The 18,730-nt window shown below is 39.2% G+C and overlaps 1 protein-coding gene across 3 annotated transcripts in view; it reads left to right on the forward strand.

Annotated features, from left to right (window-relative positions):
- Positions 1–1,330: 1,330 nt before the first annotated feature.
- The window catches only part of LOC112643353 (ankyrin repeat domain-containing protein 26-like), a 39,995-nt gene continuing 22,595 nt past the window's right edge, over positions 1,331–18,730 (forward strand). For all 3 annotated transcript variants that reach the window (XM_049096788.1, XM_049096790.1, XM_049096787.1), the window contains exons 1-2: positions 1,331–3,031; positions 10,494–10,626. In XM_049096788.1, the coding sequence (XP_048952745.1) occupies positions 2,952–3,031; positions 10,494–10,626 (213 nt within the window). In that variant the 5' untranslated portion in view covers positions 1,331–2,951. The remainder of the gene's footprint in view (positions 3,032–10,493; positions 10,627–18,730) is intronic.

Genomic DNA, 18,730 nt, shown 5'->3' on the forward strand with positions numbered 1-18,730 from the left:
TCTGAACTTGCAATGAATGCTAGAGACACTAGGTTACTCTCTAAGGCCCTGACTGAGCAAGTTCATAAACGAATGTTTTTCTATTACCTTGAGTTAATCATACTTTCAGAGATTTAACAGTCCAATCTCAGAAAAGATTAATGTGCAATCCAGGACTCCAGTTTATTGATAGGTAGTGAAAACTATATAACCATTTATAAGCAGTACAGGATTATCGTGCCATTCATACCGTCCTTTGTAGGAGTGGCTACCAATGATTTAAGATGAGAAGATTGCTTTGGGACTTCTAAGTTGGAACTATGAGGTAGATGGACCTACAACTAGTTTCTTTCAGTGACATAAGTTAGGTACATGCAAATTTCATTAAACAATCATACCTATCAGGGGAACTAGCACATTCTGTTGACTGGTCCTTTCTGTGGCCAAAGAAACATCGAAAAAAACTTTTTTTCCTGACTTCATATAAAACTGCTCAAGTTGCTTTACTGTACTTTTCATGCAGTTAACTTGACAAGGAGTCTTATCTCTGACTGAGAGTGCCATGAGTTGTCCCCCTACAATATCACACAGGAATCTATTAGGAAGCCACCACATATTACAGAGTTTGTAAGAATATCCATAGATAATTCTGCATATTCCTATAGAAATGAATTAGGGTTATGGTATAAAATGATTAGCCACTTTAAGCTTACCCTATAAAATAAAAACTTAAATAGCTTTCCAGCAACTTAGTTCATAGCCCTAATTTCTCTAGAAGGTTCTCACCTCATGAATCCCCAGGACAGAGACTACATCTGTGTTAAGATATTTCATGGACACCATTTTGAGGTGAAGAAATATGGATTGGGAAGAAGAGTTAGCTCTAGCTGACTTAAGCCTCTGAAGAAAATAGTCAAGTATGTGTCTGAAAAGAACTTAGAAGAAGACTTCCGTAAGTTCACGTCTCTATGGAATAGGAAAGTATTCAAAAGGAAACAAAGGCAAACCGTTCATAATCCAACCCTTGGGAAGAACTTTTGCATTATAAAAGAAAAGCAAGACAAAGTACAATGGTCAGCATCCTGAGGGTAAAGGTGCCCCCCCCCCAGATTAAAAAATAATACACTGGGATCCCTGGGTGGCACAGCGGTTTGGCACCTGCCTTTGGCCCAGGGCGCGATCCTGGAGACCCGGGATCGAATCCCACGTCGGGCTCCCGGTGCATGGAGCCTGCTTCTCCCTCTGCCTGTGTCTCTGCCTCTCTCTCTGTGTGTGTGTGTGTGTGTGTGTGTGTGTGTGTGTGACTATCATAAATAAATTTTAAAAAATTAAAAAAAAATACACTCGGGATGCCTGGGTGTCTCTCTCATTAAGCGTCTGCCTTCAGCTCAGGGCATGATCCTGGAGTCCTGGGATGGAGTCCTCCATGGGGCTCCCTGCATGGAGCCTGCTTCTCTCTCTACCTGTCTCTTTGCCTCTCTCTCTCTCTCTCTCTCTCTCTGCCTCTCTCTCCCTGCCCCCCCGCCCTCTCCCTCCGTACCTCTCATGAATAAATAAATGAATAAATAAAATCTTTAAAAAATAACTCAAAGTAATCCCAAAAAGAGTCAAGATAAAATGTACAAGATTAACTGTGTGAGGTGCCTGTGTGGCTCAGTGGGTTAAACATCTACCTTAGGCTCAGGTCATCACCTCAAGGTCCCAGAATCGAGTCCTGTATACATCAGGCTCCCTCTGCAGCAGGGAGTCTGCTTCTCACTCTGTATCTGCTCCTCTCCCCATTCATGCTCTCTCTCTCTCTCAAATACATAAATTAAAAAAATATATAAAAATAACAGATTAGCTAACTAGAAAGGTAATGCACATCAGGTAACAGGTATTGAATGTGTGGTTGAAAATATTGTCTATGAGGAACTAGAAGGAAGATGGAAGCATACACATGACCTCAGTAAATGGGTCAAGGCTGAAAGTATAGAATAGAGCATCTGGTTTTGAAGCCTTGGGATTTGGAGAACTCTGAGAGGATGTGAAAAAGAGGAATAGCAAGGGTCCAAGGACTGAATGTCAGCGTTTGCTGTCATTTAGAAATGAAATGGGATTAGAAGAGCAGAGGGAAGATGTGGCATTGTTTTCAGCTGCTGCTGAGAAGTAAAGCAGGATCAGGACTTGTAAAAACAGATCCTTGATGATTGTCAAAACTTTTTAGTGGAATTCCAGGATTGAAAGTCAGATTTTAGTGTAAAAGACGCGATGAAAAGATGAATCTGTGGCTGAGATGACACATTAAAGAATGTTCGAGTCCAGTGAAAGGGGAAAAGCAAGATGATCGAAAATGCTGCAAGAGTAAGGAAACGTTTTTATAGAATATTGGGAAGCCTTGAATTTTATTTAGAGAGAAAAGTGGTCAATAGAAAAGAAGAAATTGAAATCTTGCAGAGAAATGTTTGAAATGCTTGCAGAGAAGGAGAGTATCTCATCCTAAAGTCAGATGATCATCAAAATTATAATGGGGACAGTATGGGAATTTTTCAGAGACTGTATCTTAAGCTGTGATCTCACAAAACCCAGAGTATCTTAAGACATTGGTGAAACTGCTTCTAGGACATCTCTAGAAACTCAGATGTAAGTATAGCCACCTTAAAGATTTTTTCATTAATGTGGATTAAAAACCTCTGTATTTCCCAAGTAAATTTTGGCAATTTAAATTCTAGAAACAAAAATGATGAAAATATAAACTCAGTTGAAGCTGTTTTAACAAACATCCTTATTTTTGAGATTTCTTTTCATTGACATTTGGTTCATAACCTACATTTTATATGTATTTTATAAACCTGTCTAAACACATATTACTCATGGATTCATGAGAAATAGCATTTTATAAAAGAAGAAGGAGTCTCTTGATTTTTGAAACTAATGTTCTTAAAAAATTGTTTCCAAAGTGTGGTGATGAAAAGGAAAACCTAAAGAAATGTATGGAGTTAAAACAGCCTTTGCAGTTCAGGTTGGATCAAGAAGTGAAGAAAAATGAGGAATTGGAAAAAGAGAATACTGGGTAAGACTAATATTTCACATCACTTTAACCATTAATTAACTAATTTATCTGTAATTGTAGTTTATAAAAACCTAAATAGAAATTCTTGCCAAAATACTACATTTACTCTTCCGTGATTCCTTAAATAATAACAACAATGCCTTTGACATATATTGTCAACTGCGCTTTTCATTGTCCACCGTGAATTTTTTCTGCAAGATATCTTTGTTCTTAGGTAATCTTTCCTTTTAATAGTGTTCTTTTCTTAGAGCAGATATCCTAATCTCTAAAAACTTAACTGTGTCATATAACAACATCAAAAGTTATCTTGGATTTGCTTGTATTTCTTTTTATTTTATATTATTTATTTGAATTCAAATTAATTAACTTATAGTGTAATATTAGTTTCAGAGGTAGAGTTCAGTGATTCATCAGTCTTATGTAACACCCAGTGCTCATGCCATCACGTGCCCTCCTTAATCCCCATCAGGCAGTTACCCCATCGCCCCCAATCCCTTCCCCTCCAGCAACCCACAGTTTGTTTTCTAGTATTGAGTGACTTATGGTTTGTGTCTCTTTCTGATTTCATCTTGTTTTACTTTTCCTTCCCTTCCCCTATGCCCGGAGCCAAAGGCCTACTCTCAGCCACTGAGCCACCCAGGGGTCCCAAGATTTCATTATTTATTGGCTGAGTAATATTCTGTTCTCTCTCTCCCTCCCTCTCTCTCTCTCTCTCTGTCCAATAAATAAATAAATATGATTATTTATTTATATCACACCTTCTTTATACATACCTCTTTCAAAGAACATCGGATCTCCTAGTTTGGCTATTGTGGATATTTACTGGTATAAACATATGGGTGCAGGTGCCCCTTTGGATCCTGACCAAAGTGATCTTTGGGATTCATACCTTCTAGTGCAATTGCTGGGTTTTACATAGGTAGCTCCTTTTTCAACTCTTTGAGGAACCTCTGGTACTGATTTCCAGAGTGGCTGCACCAGGTTGCATTCCCACCAACATCGTAAGAGGATCCCCCTTTCTCTGCATTCCTGCCAACATCTGTCATTTCCAGACTTGCTAATTTTGGACATTATGAAAGGTGTGAGGGGGAAACTCACCATGGTTTTGATTTGTATTTCTCTGGTGCCAACTGATGTTGAGCATGTTTTCATGTGTCTGTTGGCCATATGTATGTCTTCTTTGGAGACATGTCCTTTCATTTCTTCCCATTTCTTCATTGGGTTATCTTTCTTTGGGTGTTGACTTTGATTAGCTCTTTATAGACTTTGCATACCAGCCTTTTATCTGATAAGGCATTTGCAAACACCTTCTGCCATTCTGTCAGTTGTCTTTTGGTTTTGTCAACTGTTTCCTTGCTGCGTAAAAGCTTTTTATCTTGATGAAGTCTCAGTAGGTCATTTTGGCGTCTGGTGACATGTCTAGCAAGAAGTTGCTGCAGCCAAGGTCACAGAGGTTGCTGGCTGTGTTCTCCTCTAGGATTTTAATGGATTCCTATCTTACATTTGGGTGTTTCATCCATTTTGACTCTATTTTTGTGTATGGTGTAAGAAAATGGTCTAGTTTTATTCTTCTACATGTGGTGGTCTGATTTTCCCACACCATTTGTTGAAGAGACTGCTTTGTCTCCATTGGATTTTCTTTCCAGTATTGTTGAAGAGGAGTGGACCATAGAGTTGAGGGTCCACTTCTGGATTTACTCTTCTGGGCCATTGATTGACATGTCCGCTTTTGTGCCAGGACCATACTGTCCTGTTGATCACAGCTTTGCAATGGAGCTTAAAGGCTGGCTTCTAATGCCACCAGCTTTGGCTACGTTTTTCAACATACCTTTGGCTATTCGGGGTCTTCTAAGGTTCCAAAGAAATTTTAGTATTATTTACTCCAGCTGTATGCAAAGAAGTTGGGGGCAGCCCAGGTGGCTCAGCGGTATAGCTCTGCCTTCAATCCAGGGTGTGATCCTGGAGACCCAGGATCGAGTGCCACGTTGGGCTCCCTGCATGGAGCCTGCTTCTCCCTCTACCTGTGTCTCTGCCTCTCTCTCTCTCTCTCTCTCTCTCTCTGTGTGTGTGTGTCTAATGAATAAATAAATAAAAAATCTTAAAAAAAAGTTGGTAGTATTTTGATAGAGATTGCATTGAATGTAGAGATTGCTCGAGCTTGCATAGACATTTTAACAATATTTGTTCTTCCAATCCATGAACATGGAATGATTTCAGTTCTTTATGATTTCTCAATTTCTTTCCAGAATGTCCTGTCTTCTTCAGAGTACAGATCCTTGTCTCTTTGGGTGGGTTTATTCCAAGGTATCTTATGGTGTTTAGTGCAATGGTAAATGGAATTGACTCCTCAGTTTCTCTTTCTTCCATCTCATTGTTAGTGTATAGAAATGCAACTGATTTCTGTGCATGGATTTCCTATCCTGCTGCTTTGCTGAATTCAGGAAAGGGTCCTAACAATGTTGGCGTAGAGTCTTTTGGGTTTTCCACATAGGATATCATGTCCTCTGAGAAAAGTGAGAGTTTGAGTTCTTTTCTGATTCAGACGCCTTTTTATTTCTTTTTGTTGTCTAAATGCTGAGGCTATGTCGAACAACACTGGTTGTCCAGAGAGTGGACCTCCCTGTTGTGTTCCTGACCTTAGCGGCAAAGCTCTCAGTTTTTCCCCATTAAGAATAGCATCGGGTGTGGGCTTTTCGTAGATGGCTTTTATGATATTGAGATATGCTCCCCTCCTCCCTGCACTGTGAAGAGTATTGATCCGGAAAGGGTGCTGCACTTTGTCAACTGCTTTTTCTGCATCTCTTGAGAGGATCCTATGGTTCTTATCCTTTCTTTTATTTCTGTAGTGTATCACATTGATTCATCTGCAGATGTCGAATCACCCTTGCAGCCCAGGCATAAAACCCACTTGGACATGGTGAATCATCCTTTAATGTACTGTTGAATCCTCCCAGCCAGTGTCTTGTTGAGAATTTTGGCATCCGTGTTCATCAGGGATATTGGAGTGTAATTCTCCTTTTGGGTGGGGTCTTGCTCTGGTTTTGCGATCAGAGTAATGTTGGCCTCACAGAGAACACTGGAAGGTTTCCCTTCCATTACTAATTTTTATAAACAGCTCCGAAGAATAGATTAATTCTTCCTGGAATGTGTGGTAGAATTCTCCTGGGAAGCCTCCTGGTCCTGGACTCTTGGTTGTTGGCAGATATTTGATGACTGCTCCCATTTCCTTGCTGGTTATGGGTCTGTTCAGGTTTCCTGTGTCTTCCTGTTTCAGTTTTGATAGGAAGGGATCCATTTCTTCCAGATTGCTTACTTTGTTGGCATATAGTTGCTCAGAATGTGTTCTTATAGTTGTCTATATTTCTCTGGTGCTGGTCGTGATCTGTCTTCTTTCATTCACGATCTTATTTCTTTGGGTCCGTTCTCTTTTTGATATGTCTGTCCAGGGGTTTATTGATCTTATTCTGTCAAAGAACCAGCTCCTGATTTCATTGATGTGTTCTACTGTTCCTTTGGTTTCTATTTCATTGATTTCTGCTCTGATCTTTATGAATTCTCTTCTCCTGCTGGTTTTAGGTTTTAATCTTCTGTTCTTTTCCAGCTCCTTTAGGTGTAAGGTTAGCTTGTGTACTTAGGACCTTTCTCATTTCTTGAGAAAGACTTGTATTGCTATATACTTCCTTCTTAGGATGACCTTTGCTACATCCCAGATGTTTTGAGCAGTTGCGTTTCCATTTTTGTTTGTTTCTATGAGGTTTTTAAAACTGTGCTTTTATTCCCTGGCTTGATTCTTTAACCTCCGTGTATTTGAATTCTTTCCAAATTTCCTCTTGTGATCAAGTTTCAGTTTCAAAGCATTGTGGTCTGAAAGTATGCAGGGAATGATCCCAATCTTTTGGTATCAGTTGAGACCTCATTTATGACCCAGTACGTGATCTAGTATGGAACATGTTCCATGTGCACCCGAGAAGAATGTGTATTCTGTTGCTGTAGGATGGAATGCTCTGAAGTTATCTGTGAAGTCCATTTTGTGCAGTGTGTCATTCAAAGCCCTTGTGCCCTTGTGGATCTTCTGCTTAGATGATCTGGCCGTTACAGTGAGTGGTGTGTTAAAGTGCCTACTATTATTGTATGACTATCAATGTGTTCCTTTAATTTTGATATTAATTGGTTCATAAGGGGGTCTGGGTGGCTCAGTCGGTTAAGCCCTTGCCTTTGGTCAGGTCATGTTCTCAGGGTCCTGGGATGAAGCCCTCATCAGGCTCCCTGTTCAGTGGGGAGTCTGCTTCTCCCTCTCCTGCTGCCCATGCTTCTGTTCTCTCTCTGTGTCAAATAAATAAATAAATGAAATCTTAACAGAAAATCGGTTTATATAGTTGGCTGCTCCTACTTTAGAGGCATTAAAACTTATAATTGTTCAATTTTCTCTTTGGATAGACCATTTAATTATGGCATAGTGTCTTTCTTCATCTCTTAATGCAGTCTTTGGTTTAAAATACAACTTGTCTGATATCAAGATTGCCACCTCAGTTTTTTTTTAATGTCCTTTAATATGATAAAATGGTTTTCCACCCCCTCACCTTCAATCTGGGGTTTTCTTTGTGTCTAAAAATGAGTCTCTTACAGATAGCATATCGATGGGTCTTGCTTTTTTTTTTTTTTTTTAATCCACTGGGATACCCTGTGTGTTTTGGTTGGGGCATTTGGCTTGTTTACATTCAGAGTAACGATTGAAAGATATGGATGTAGTGCCATTGTATTACGTGTCAAGTCTGTGTTTTGGTGTACTGTGTCTGTTCCTTTCTGGTCTGTGTTATTTTTGGGCTCTCTGTTTTCTTAAAGGTTCCCCTTGCAGGGCTGTTTTAGGGATCACAAATTCTTTTAGTTTCTGTTTGTGCTGGAAGCTTTTTATCTCCCCTTGTATTTTGAATGAGAGCCTTGCTGGATAAAATTCTTAGCTGTAGATTCTTCTCATTGAGCACCCTGAGTATATCATGCCAGCTCTCTCTGGCCTGCTATCTCTTTGGATAGATCCGCTGCCAGTTGAATATTTCTCTCCTTCTTAGTTCAGGGCCTCGTGTTCCAAGCTGCTTTCAGGATTTTCTCTTTGGGTCTGAAATTTGCAAGCTTTGCTTGGAGATATTGACCTATTTTTTATTGATTTTGAGGAAGGTTCTCTGTGCCTCCTGGCACTTGAGTGCCTGTTTCTTTCCCCAGATGAGGGAAGATCTCTGCTATAATTTGCTCAAATATGCCTTCTGCCCCCTCCTTCCCCTCTTTTTCTGGGATCCCCATTATTCTAACATTGTTTTGCTGTGTGGTACGAATCATCTCTCAAATTCTCCTGTCATAGTCCAGTGGTTGTTTCTCTTGTTTTTCCTCAGCTTCTTTATTCTCCATTGTTTTGTCTTCTATATCACTACTTCTCTGTGAAGCCTCATTTATCCTAGCAGTTAGAACCTTCATTTTTTATTGCATCTCACTAAGATTAGCCTTTTTTATCTCAACTTGATTAGATATCAGTTGTTTTATTTCTCCAGAAAGGCATTCTCTAGTGTCCTCTGAGTGTCTCTTAAGCCCAGCTATTATCTTGATGGTCATTATTCTGAACTCTCGCTCCAGCCTCTTCCTTCTATCCATGCTGCTTAGGTTCTGGGCAGTCAGTACTACCTCTTGTTCTCTTTGTGGCGGTGAGTTTTTCCATCTTGTCATTCTGTCCAGAGAAGAAGAGATGAGTGAGAGAACAGAATAGAAAAATATCAAGAATGACCCCAGATAAATACATGCTAAACAAATCAGAAGAGACCCGAAGCCAATTTAAAGGTTAACAAAGGAGATAATAGAATTAGAGAGATCAAGAGAGCAGAGCAGTACACCGATACTATGTGAATTTTGGTCTTTTTGTTAGGAAATTGCATCCCCAAATGGTTAAGAGGAAACCTTGTATATATACAAAAATAAAATTAAATACAAGGAAAGTCTAGAATGTAAGTGTAAAAATGGAAATTAAAAGTCAAAATAAAAAGGATATTATCAGAGATCCCTGGGTGGCGCAGTGGTTTTGCGCCTGCCTTTGGCCCAGGGCGTGATCCTGGAGACCCGGGATCGAATCCCACGTCGGGCTCCTGGTGCATGGAGCCTGCTTCTCCCTCTGCCTATGTCTCTGCCTCTCTCTCTCTGTCTTTTTTCTCTCTCTCTTTTCTCTCTCTCTCTCTCTCTGTGACTATCATGAATAAATTTTTAAAAAAGGATATTATCACCCAGTTGAACAGAACTGAGCAATATACCATATCCTATGTCTTTTTGTTAGAGAAATATATCCCAAAGGAAAAACAAGCAGGACTTACATGTATATAGAAATAAAATTAAGTACGGTGAAAGAATAGAATGTAACTCTGAAGGTGAAAGTTAACCAAGACTTGCAAAAAGTGGTCACTTTTCTATTTGTAGAAATGCTGCAATTCTTTCCTTAGATGTCTGGTTGATTTCACAGGTGTTCAGAATGATTTGAAAGCTCTCTGGCTGAATTTCTGGGATCAGACAAAACTATGTTCTCCTCTTGCTCTGCCATCTCTGACTCAAGTGGCTTACATTTTCTTCCTGCGTTTTCTAGTTATAAAATATGTCATTCATACAAAAATACATGTCTGACTTCATGAAGAATAAAATGAGCAACTTCACTACTCAGATTTTTAAAAAAGTCTTTCCGATGTCTCTGAAGCTCCCACCTGGCTTCCTTTCTGCTTATTTGCTGAGTATTTAAGTTTTGCTCTGATCCGCCAAAACTTTTCTGTCATTCAACTTTGTTTCTCTGCATTGTTTGGCATCCTTCACTTTCCTAAGAATGTACTAGCCAAGGTATTAGATTTTTGTTTAAAACAGTCTCATAGGCCATCATCATACATTCTCTCTCTGCTGATTTCCTTTCTTCTAAAGCTCTGCCTCTTCCTTCTTCCTCTGAATTCAAACTTTATAAATATTTTTCTTTCCTGTTTCTCTTTCTGTTTTGAATGATCTCCTTTGATGTTTTTTGTCTGTATTTTCTTTCCTTCTTTTAGACTGGGGTAGGTGGGTACCAAAATGTATTTTTGTGTCTTTATAAAACATTAATAGATGAGGATGCTTTTCTTCCTCACCGTGGATTACTAGCCTCTACTACCTAATAATAGATTAATTTTTATATTCACATACTGAAAATAGATATTAATAATAACTTACAAGAACTCTTAATATAGTTACCCTGTTAACCCTTCAACTGCCATATGTGTCATAAAAATCTTTTCCATATTTTTTTACTTAGCAATGTAATTTAGTTGGTATTCTCTCAAACAATGAGAGATTGGAACAAATGAGATATCATAAGTATAGATTTGTTTATGTGATAGAACCTATTATCTATTTAAATAAGTATTAAATATTTCTTCTTAAAGGACCTGACTTACTCATTCTATACCTTCTGCAGGCTTAAGAACCACTTAATAAACATGTTAAGAAGGATATTAAGTAAATATGAAAATGGAGAGCTTCCTTTCTATGGAGATTTAAAAACCAGTCAAACGGAAATGGAAATTCAGATTAATATGCTAAGACAGAAGGTAATTTTTAATTAGTTTTGGGACTCTAAAATCATTGGGAAATAAATCCCTCTGTGCTTTGAGCAGTAAAATACAGATTTTCCTAGTAATCTTACATACTTGATATATATTTTTGGTAATAACTTTATTGAGATATAATGAACATAAGATGCATATTCATAAAAAATTAAAAAAAAATTAAAAAAAAAGATGCATATTCAAAGACTACCACAATCCATTTTAGAACATTTTGTCACCGTAAAAATAAACCCTATGCCCTTTAACTGGCACGTCATGCTAGTTTCCCCCTCCCTATTCTTCTTAGCCATAGGTAGTCACCGTTCTAGTCTCTGTCTCTATCGATTTGCTGCTGATTTTGGACAGGTCATCTCAATGGAATCACCAAATATTTGATCCTTTGTGACTGCCTTCTTTGGTTTAGCATGTTTTTAGATTTATTTTGTGCCATGTGTCAGAACTTTATTATTTTTTTATTTCTGAATACTATCCCACCATATGGACAGCCCACGTTTTATTTATGTATTTATCATTTGGTGGACGTTTGAGCTGTTACACTTTTTGGCTGTTGTTAATAATGCTGTTGTGAATACGCATGTACAAGCTTTTGCGTGAACATTTCACTTCTCTTGGGTATATACTTATAAATGGAATTGTTAGTTCATATGTTAAAGGACCTTTAACATTTTTGGTTTAAACCTTTTGAGGAACTGCCAGACTATTTTCCAAACTGGCTGCACCATTTTACATTTATGTCACCAGTGTTTGAGGATTCTCATTTTCCCTGATTCTTGTCAATGTTTGTCATTATCTGTTGTTTTTGTTATAGCTATCCTATTGGGTGTAAAATGACACGTTGTAGGGGTATTTTCATTTGTTTCAAATTTTTATTTGAATTCTCGTTAGTTGACATATCATGTAATCTTGGTGTCAGGAGTAGAATTTAGTGATTCCTCACTTAAATACCCAGTGCTCATCAGTACAAGTGCCTTCCTTAATACCCATCACTCATCTAGTCCCCCCCTGCCCACCTCGACAGCAACACTTAGTTTATTCTCTATGGTTGAGAGTCTCTTATGGTTTGCCTCTCTTTCTCTCCTTTTTTTCCACCTTCCCCTATGTTCATCTGTTGTTGGCTTTTTTTTTTTTCTTAATTCCACATAGGAGTGAAATCATATGGTATTTGTCTTTCTCTGACTTATTTCACTTAGCATAATACACTTGTTGAGTTCCATCTGTCTTGTGGTTTTAATTTGCATATTTCTTAGAACTAGTGATGTTGAGCATCTCACCTTTATATGTGGTCATTATTCATTTCTATATCTTGCTTAAAGAACTAATCATTTATTTTGCCCATTTTTATATTGGACTGTCTTTTCATTATTGTAAGAGTTCTATCTATATCCTAACTACAGACCCCTTATCAGGGATATGATTTTCAAATATTTTATTCATCACCTTGCCTTTTCACTTTTGCTTGATGGTTACATTTGAAGCATAGAAGCTTTTATTTTTTAGATTTTGATGAAATCCTTAATCTGTTTCTGTCTTTTGATGCCATATTTAAGAAACTGTTGCCAAATGCAATCACGAACATACACACCTGTTTTTTCTATGAGTTTTATAATTTTAGCTCTTAATATTTCTTTCTTTTTTTTAATATTTTTTTTCAATTTTTATTTATTTATGATAGTCACAGAGAGAGAGAGAGAGAGAGGCAGAGACACAGGCCGAGGGAGAAGCAGGCTTCATGCACCGGGAGCCCGATGTGGGATTCGATCCCGGGTCTCCAGGATCGCGCCCTGGGCCAAAGGCAGGCGCCAAACCACTGTGCCACCCAGGGATCCCTAGCTCTTAATATTTCATGTTAAGTTTGTACATATGTTGTGAGGTAGAGGTCTAATTTTATTACTTTGTGTGTGGATATCCATTTGTCTCAGTACCATTTGTTAAAAAGACTATTCTTATTCCATTTTAGTGTCTCGACACCCTTGTTGAAAATCAATCCACCATAATTTGAGAGTTTTTTTTTTTTTAATTTTTTTATTTATTTGTGATAGTCACAGAGAGAGAGAGAATGAGGCAGAGACACAGGCAGAGGAGAAGCAGGCTCCATGCACCGGGAGCCCGACGTGGGATTCGATCCCGGGTCTCCAGGATCGCGCCCTGGGCCAAAGGCAGGCGCCAGACCGCTGCGCCACCCAGGGATCCCCTTATAATTTGAGAGTTTATTTTTAGATTCTCAATTCTAATACATTGACCTATATGTCTATCCTTAGGCCACTACCAAATCAAATTTTATGAGAATTCTTTCCTAGTCCTCTTGCAAATTACCACTCATTTATATTACAATTATGTAATAAGTCAATGTAGTAGAACCTAACTTTACTCCTGTAGAGACTTATACTTTTTGAAGGAGCCTTTTGCCAGCTTATGTCTTGCTGACTACCTGACACAATGAGAAGCCAGGCTCAAAAAGATAGAGTCCCGTTTCTCTTCTCCAGTAATACCTGTAGTTTCTCACTCAGTGCCTCCCGCATCCATTTCCATCGTCTTGGTTGTAGGATCCACTGTCTACTATGTACTTCGTTGTGTTTTATTAACTTGTTATAATGCATAGACTCACCCATAGATTTCACCATCTAGGATATAAAGGATTAACTCTGGGTTATCAGCCTTCCTGTTTGGAAGTCTTGCTAATCCATCATCTTAAAGTTCACAATTAGATACTCTTTTGACCTGGTTCTTGTGCATACAAGACTGGCGCCGATCCCGTTCTTGGCACAGATCCTACATTCTTGGAAAACAGAGTTGCCTGTATCCATCTTCTTTTACTGAAATAGAAAGATATGCATAGCTGTACTTTGATAGGTCAATACATAATTAATAGAATAAACATTTCATTACATTATGTCAAGAATACACCTGTAAAATATCTTGTTGCATTTAATTGAATTATCAGGGAAGCCCGGGTCCTCAGTGGTTTAGCACTGCCTTCAGCCCAGGGCGTGATCCTGGAGACCCAGGATTGAGTCCACGTCAGGCTCCTTTCATGGAGTCCTACCTCTCTCGCTGCCTGTGTCTCTGCCTCTGTCTCTCTGTGTGTGTCTCTCATGAATAAATAAATTAAATATTTTTAAAAACAATCAAATTATCAGAGACAAATAGTAGGCGAGCAATTTGAATCACAAAAAAATTTCAAAGTGAACCTATATGATATGGAGAAGCATTCTAGTACGATATAAAGATGAGATAGTCTTACTACCTCCCCTGAAAAATAAGCTTGCAGTAAGATAAAGGAGAAATTATATTTAATTTAAGTGTGCCAAAGGACAATACATTTGTTTCGCTAATGAAAAGATTAGAAATTATTCCATAACGTTCTCCTTATGTCATCACTGATGAAGGGAGAATGAAGATTATTGATTTAAAAGCACTCAATGCTGCCTCTTTCTTTTAGAATTGCAGTTACTTGAATTCAGATAAAAGGTTCCGTTTTGCTTATTAAACTTTTACTAGTTGTTCAGCTGTTATACTTCAAATCACATGTCTCTCTGCTTGCCAGTCGTTTTTCTCCCCTAACATGAGGGGAAATTTAAAAGAGGAGTTCTTGTCTAGTTTTAATAATTTGTAATTGAAGGGATTCTTTAGAAAAAATGTCTTAGAGAAAGGAAGATGGTGGCAGGGTAGGAGGAGCCTAGACTCACCTCATCCCACTAATACAACTAGATACCTATCAACTCATCCTACATACCCCAGAAATCTACCTGAATACTGACAGAACAAAGGTCACAACTAAAGAGAGAGAAGAGGCCACTTTAAAGAAAGTCGGAAGTACAGAGATATAGTTTAGAAGAGAAAGAGATCCTATCTGCAGCAGATGGGAGGGAGTAGTGGTCCCAGCGAAGGGCAGGAGAGAACACCTGGGAATGCACGTAGCCACTGGCTTGGAAAAGGAGAGTGGCTGAATTTCCTGAGTTCTTGCAACTATGGAGGGCTTAAAGCCTGGAATTTTAAAGGTTATTGGGCTTGGCTACGGTAGAATGTGTAGGGCACTATACTTGGAGAGAGGCACACAGAACGGAAGCAGCTGGCTGGTGCCATTTCCCTCCCCTGGCCCTGAGCACAAACACAGAGCCACCTGTGGGAATCAGTGCCACTCTGACACCAGCTGCCTAACTTGCTTACACCAGCCACCACCCGTTTGCACTCCAGGGGAACTGCCCTTTTGAATCATGCTTGCCTCAGTTCCAGCACAGCAAGCCCTTCCCCCAGAAGACCAGTACAAACCCCTGCGGACACCATGTGTCCCGACCAGAGTTTTGCAGGGTCTCAGTTCCAGTGGACTGTGACAGGTCTCATTTCGCAAGCTAGTTCAAACCCGCTAGATTCAGGCCAAGTACCAAACACTGCCCACAGCAGATACTGAGAGCCTATCTCTCAGATGACTGGCCTGAGGGATAGAGGAGCCAGAACCCAGTAGCAGAGTGCATGCCGCACACCCTGGAGACCCTCCCTCAAGCACCAGGCCCTGGGCACTACGGGACCATTTTCAGTGGTCCATTACTTTCAGGAACAAGTGACATAACTGGCTTTTCTAACCCAGAGAAACTGTCAGAGACCTAGACAAAATGAGAAGACAGAGGAATTTATCTCAAATGAAAGAACAGGATAATGCCACAGGGCCAGAGATCTAAGTGAGAGAGAGAGAAATAACGTGCCTGATGGAGGATTTAAAGCAGTGACCATAAGGATGTTCAGTGGACTTGAGTAAAGAATGGAAGACATCAGTGAGACCCTTACAACAGAGATAGAAGAGTTTAAAAAGAATCTGAGATGAAGAGTGCAATAAATGAAATTAGAATACAGATCTGGAATATTCTCTAGACTAGATCATACATTAGGCCACAAAACAGGCCTTAGGAAGTACAAAAAGATTGAAGTCCTACCATGCACCTTTCCTGACCACAATACTATGAAACTAGAAGTGGACTACAAAAAACCAGTCTGAAAAGACCACAAATACATGGAGGTGAAATAACATCGTACTATCAATGTGTGGGCCAACCGGGAAATAAATGAAGAAATTTCAAAAGACATGGAAACAAATGAAAATGAAAACACAATTGTCCAAAACCTTTTTTTAATGTTTTTTTTAATATTTATTTATTCATTTATGATAGAGAGAGAGAGACAGAGGAGGAGGGAGAAGCAGGCTCCATGCCGGGAGCCCGATGCGGGACTCGATCCCGGGTCTCCAGGATCACGCCCTGGGCCAAAGGCAGGCACCAAATCGCTGCGCCACCCAGGGATCCCCCCAAAACCTTTCAGATGCAGCCAAACTGATTCTAAGAGGGAAGTATATATAGCAATACAGGCCTACCTCAAGAAGCAAAAAAAAAAAAAAAAAATCTCAACACAAACTAACCTTACACCTAAAGAAGCTAGAAAAAGAACAACAAATGAAACCTAAAGCCAGCAGAAGGATGGAGATAATAAAAATTAGAGGAAAAATGGGGGTCCTGGGTGGCTGAGTTGGTTAACTGACCAACTCTTTGATTTTGGCTAAGGTCACGTTCTCAGGGTCCTGGGATTGAAGCCTGCTTCAGCCTCCAACCTCAGTCTACTGGTGGATTCTCTCTCTCCCTTTTCCTTTGCCCCTCCCCCCCGCCCCAATAAATAAATCTTTAAAAAAACATTAGAGTGGAAATAAATGATAAAGAAACTAAACACAAATAAAAATAGAACAGATCAACAGTAGCTGGTTCTTTGAAAAATTTAATAAAATTGATAAGGCTCTAGCCATAGTTCTCAAAAAGAAAAGGGAAAGGACCCAAATAAAATCACACATGACAGAGGAGAATAACCAACACTGCAGAAATCCAAACAATTATAAGAGAATATTATGAAAAATATATGTCAACAAATTGGACAACCTAGAAGAAATGGATAAGTTCCGAGAAACATATAAATTGCCAAAACTGAAGCAGGAAGAAAGTAGAACAGAATGCTAACCAGCCAAGAAATTGAATCACTCATCCAAAAACTTGGAACAAACACAAGTCCAGGACCAGATGGCTTCAGAGTCCAATTCTACCAAGCATTTAAAGAAAGAGTTAGTATGCGTTCTTCTCAAACCGTCCCATAAAACAGAAGAGGAAGGAAAACTTCCAAATTCATTTGATGAGGCCAGCATTACCCTGACACCAAGACCAGATAAAGACACCACAAAGAGAATTACAGGCCAATTTTCTAGTGCAAAAATCCTTAACAAAATAGTAGCAAACTGAATCTAACAATACATTAAGAAAATCACCGCCATGATCAAATGGGATTTATTCCTGGGTTACACGGGTGATTCAGTATCTGCAAATCAATCAGTGTGATGCACCATATTAATAAAAGAAAGAAGAATCGTCATCATTTCCATAGATGTAGGAAAAGCGTTTGATGAAGTACAATATCCATGCATGATAAAAACCCTCCACAAAGTAGGTTTAAGAGGGAACATACCTCAACATAATAAAGGGAATATATGAAAAAATGCACAGATAATGTCCTCCTAAATGGGGAAAAACCAAGAGAAAAAGTTCATGTCTGGTGTTGTTGATGCTGGCTGTTGCCTAGATTTATAGTTAGGGCAGGCAGCCAAAATGCTTACACTGGCACACCTGGACTCTCTTTGTGGCCTGAGCCTCCTCACAAGAGGAGGGGCTAAATTCCGAGTAAGCAGGCTGAGATACAGAACAGGGCAGAAGCTGTGTTGCCTTTCGTAGCCTAGCCTTGGAATACACACAACATCACATTGACCATATTCTGTTCGTTAGTAGCAAGTCACTAAGGTTAGCCCACGGTCTTTTTGTTTTGTTTAGTTTTAATGGAATACTGGAACACCTATGAACACATGAAGAACGCAATTTTTAGTGTAATTTACCCACTGGCCACAGTGTTCTATATTCCTTTCACATGAAAAATGCACTCACCTCCTCCCAGTACCTCCGACAAATCTCAGTTATCATGGCATCGGGTTCAGGATGGAGTCCAAGATCTTGCCATCTTAATCAGGTGCAGCGGGGATAAGGTGCCAGGGTTATGTTGTCTAAATTTTAGTCCCTGGAGTGCAGGTTCTCTCAATAGGAATGAAGACTTGAGAATTAAAGAGAACAGTTCTCTACTATTGAAAACACAACATTCTGGTTACTTGCTAAAGACTCTTCCATTCAGAAAGAAGATGGAAGTCACACTAGACCATAGCAGGTTTGAAATGCAGCCTGATGCATGCTGTCCATTTTTCAGTCAGACTTAGTCTGAAACCATGGAAATTTTTCTCCATGGCTCTTTGCTGTCTATCCTCTCTGAGCTCTTGGTTCTGTCCAATGACCTGTGTTTGCAGTTGTGTTTTCAGCCTGCTGCCTCCCTGTGGGGACTTCTAAGACCCAAAGGCCTATTTTCAGTCCGTGCTATCTAGGTCTCTTTTAGTCCAAGCTCGCAAACAGTGGTTTTGATGCTATAATTTTCTTAACTTCTTGAGTTTTTCTGTGAGAATCAATGGATTGATTTTATGTCAGTAGAAAAGCCAGTCTCGCAGATCTTTTTGAGATAAACTTTTCAACTGGGCTCTCCTGTGAAGCTCATACTCTTAAGATCCTTAAAAGAAATTTGAGGCATACCTGAAATCCTTCTGAGGTCTTAACAAAAGTTTTTATAATCTTGGCTTCATCCATAGGCCATGTTTTCCTGGATTTGCTCTTGACCCAGGATGCAATTCTTTATTTTAGCATTATTTGACATTTCAGCATATGGAAAGGCTATAAATGTGGACAAAATATTTGCACCCAGTTTGTCTGGGTCTTTCATACTGCATAGACCTTGTTTAGTTTATCTTTTGTGTCCCGTTTTACTTTCAAGTGGTTTGTGGCGCAAGTTCCTTTTCCTCTAGTGTCATTTTCTTCACTTGCCTGGAACCTTTACTGTCAGCCTCTTCAAGGGCCATCAGGTTTCCATTAACAGTCTGTTGGAAGCCCTTTTGGTTTTCATTCTTACTCTTCCCTACATCCTTTCAGTTTCTACCTACCTCTCGGTTCAAAGGAGGTTCAGGTTTAAATAT

Source organism: Canis lupus, chromosome 2 (assembly GCF_003254725.2).
Source record: "Canis lupus dingo isolate Sandy chromosome 2, ASM325472v2, whole genome shotgun sequence".
In the NCBI taxonomy this organism is placed as follows: Eukaryota; Metazoa; Chordata; class Mammalia; order Carnivora; family Canidae; genus Canis; species Canis lupus.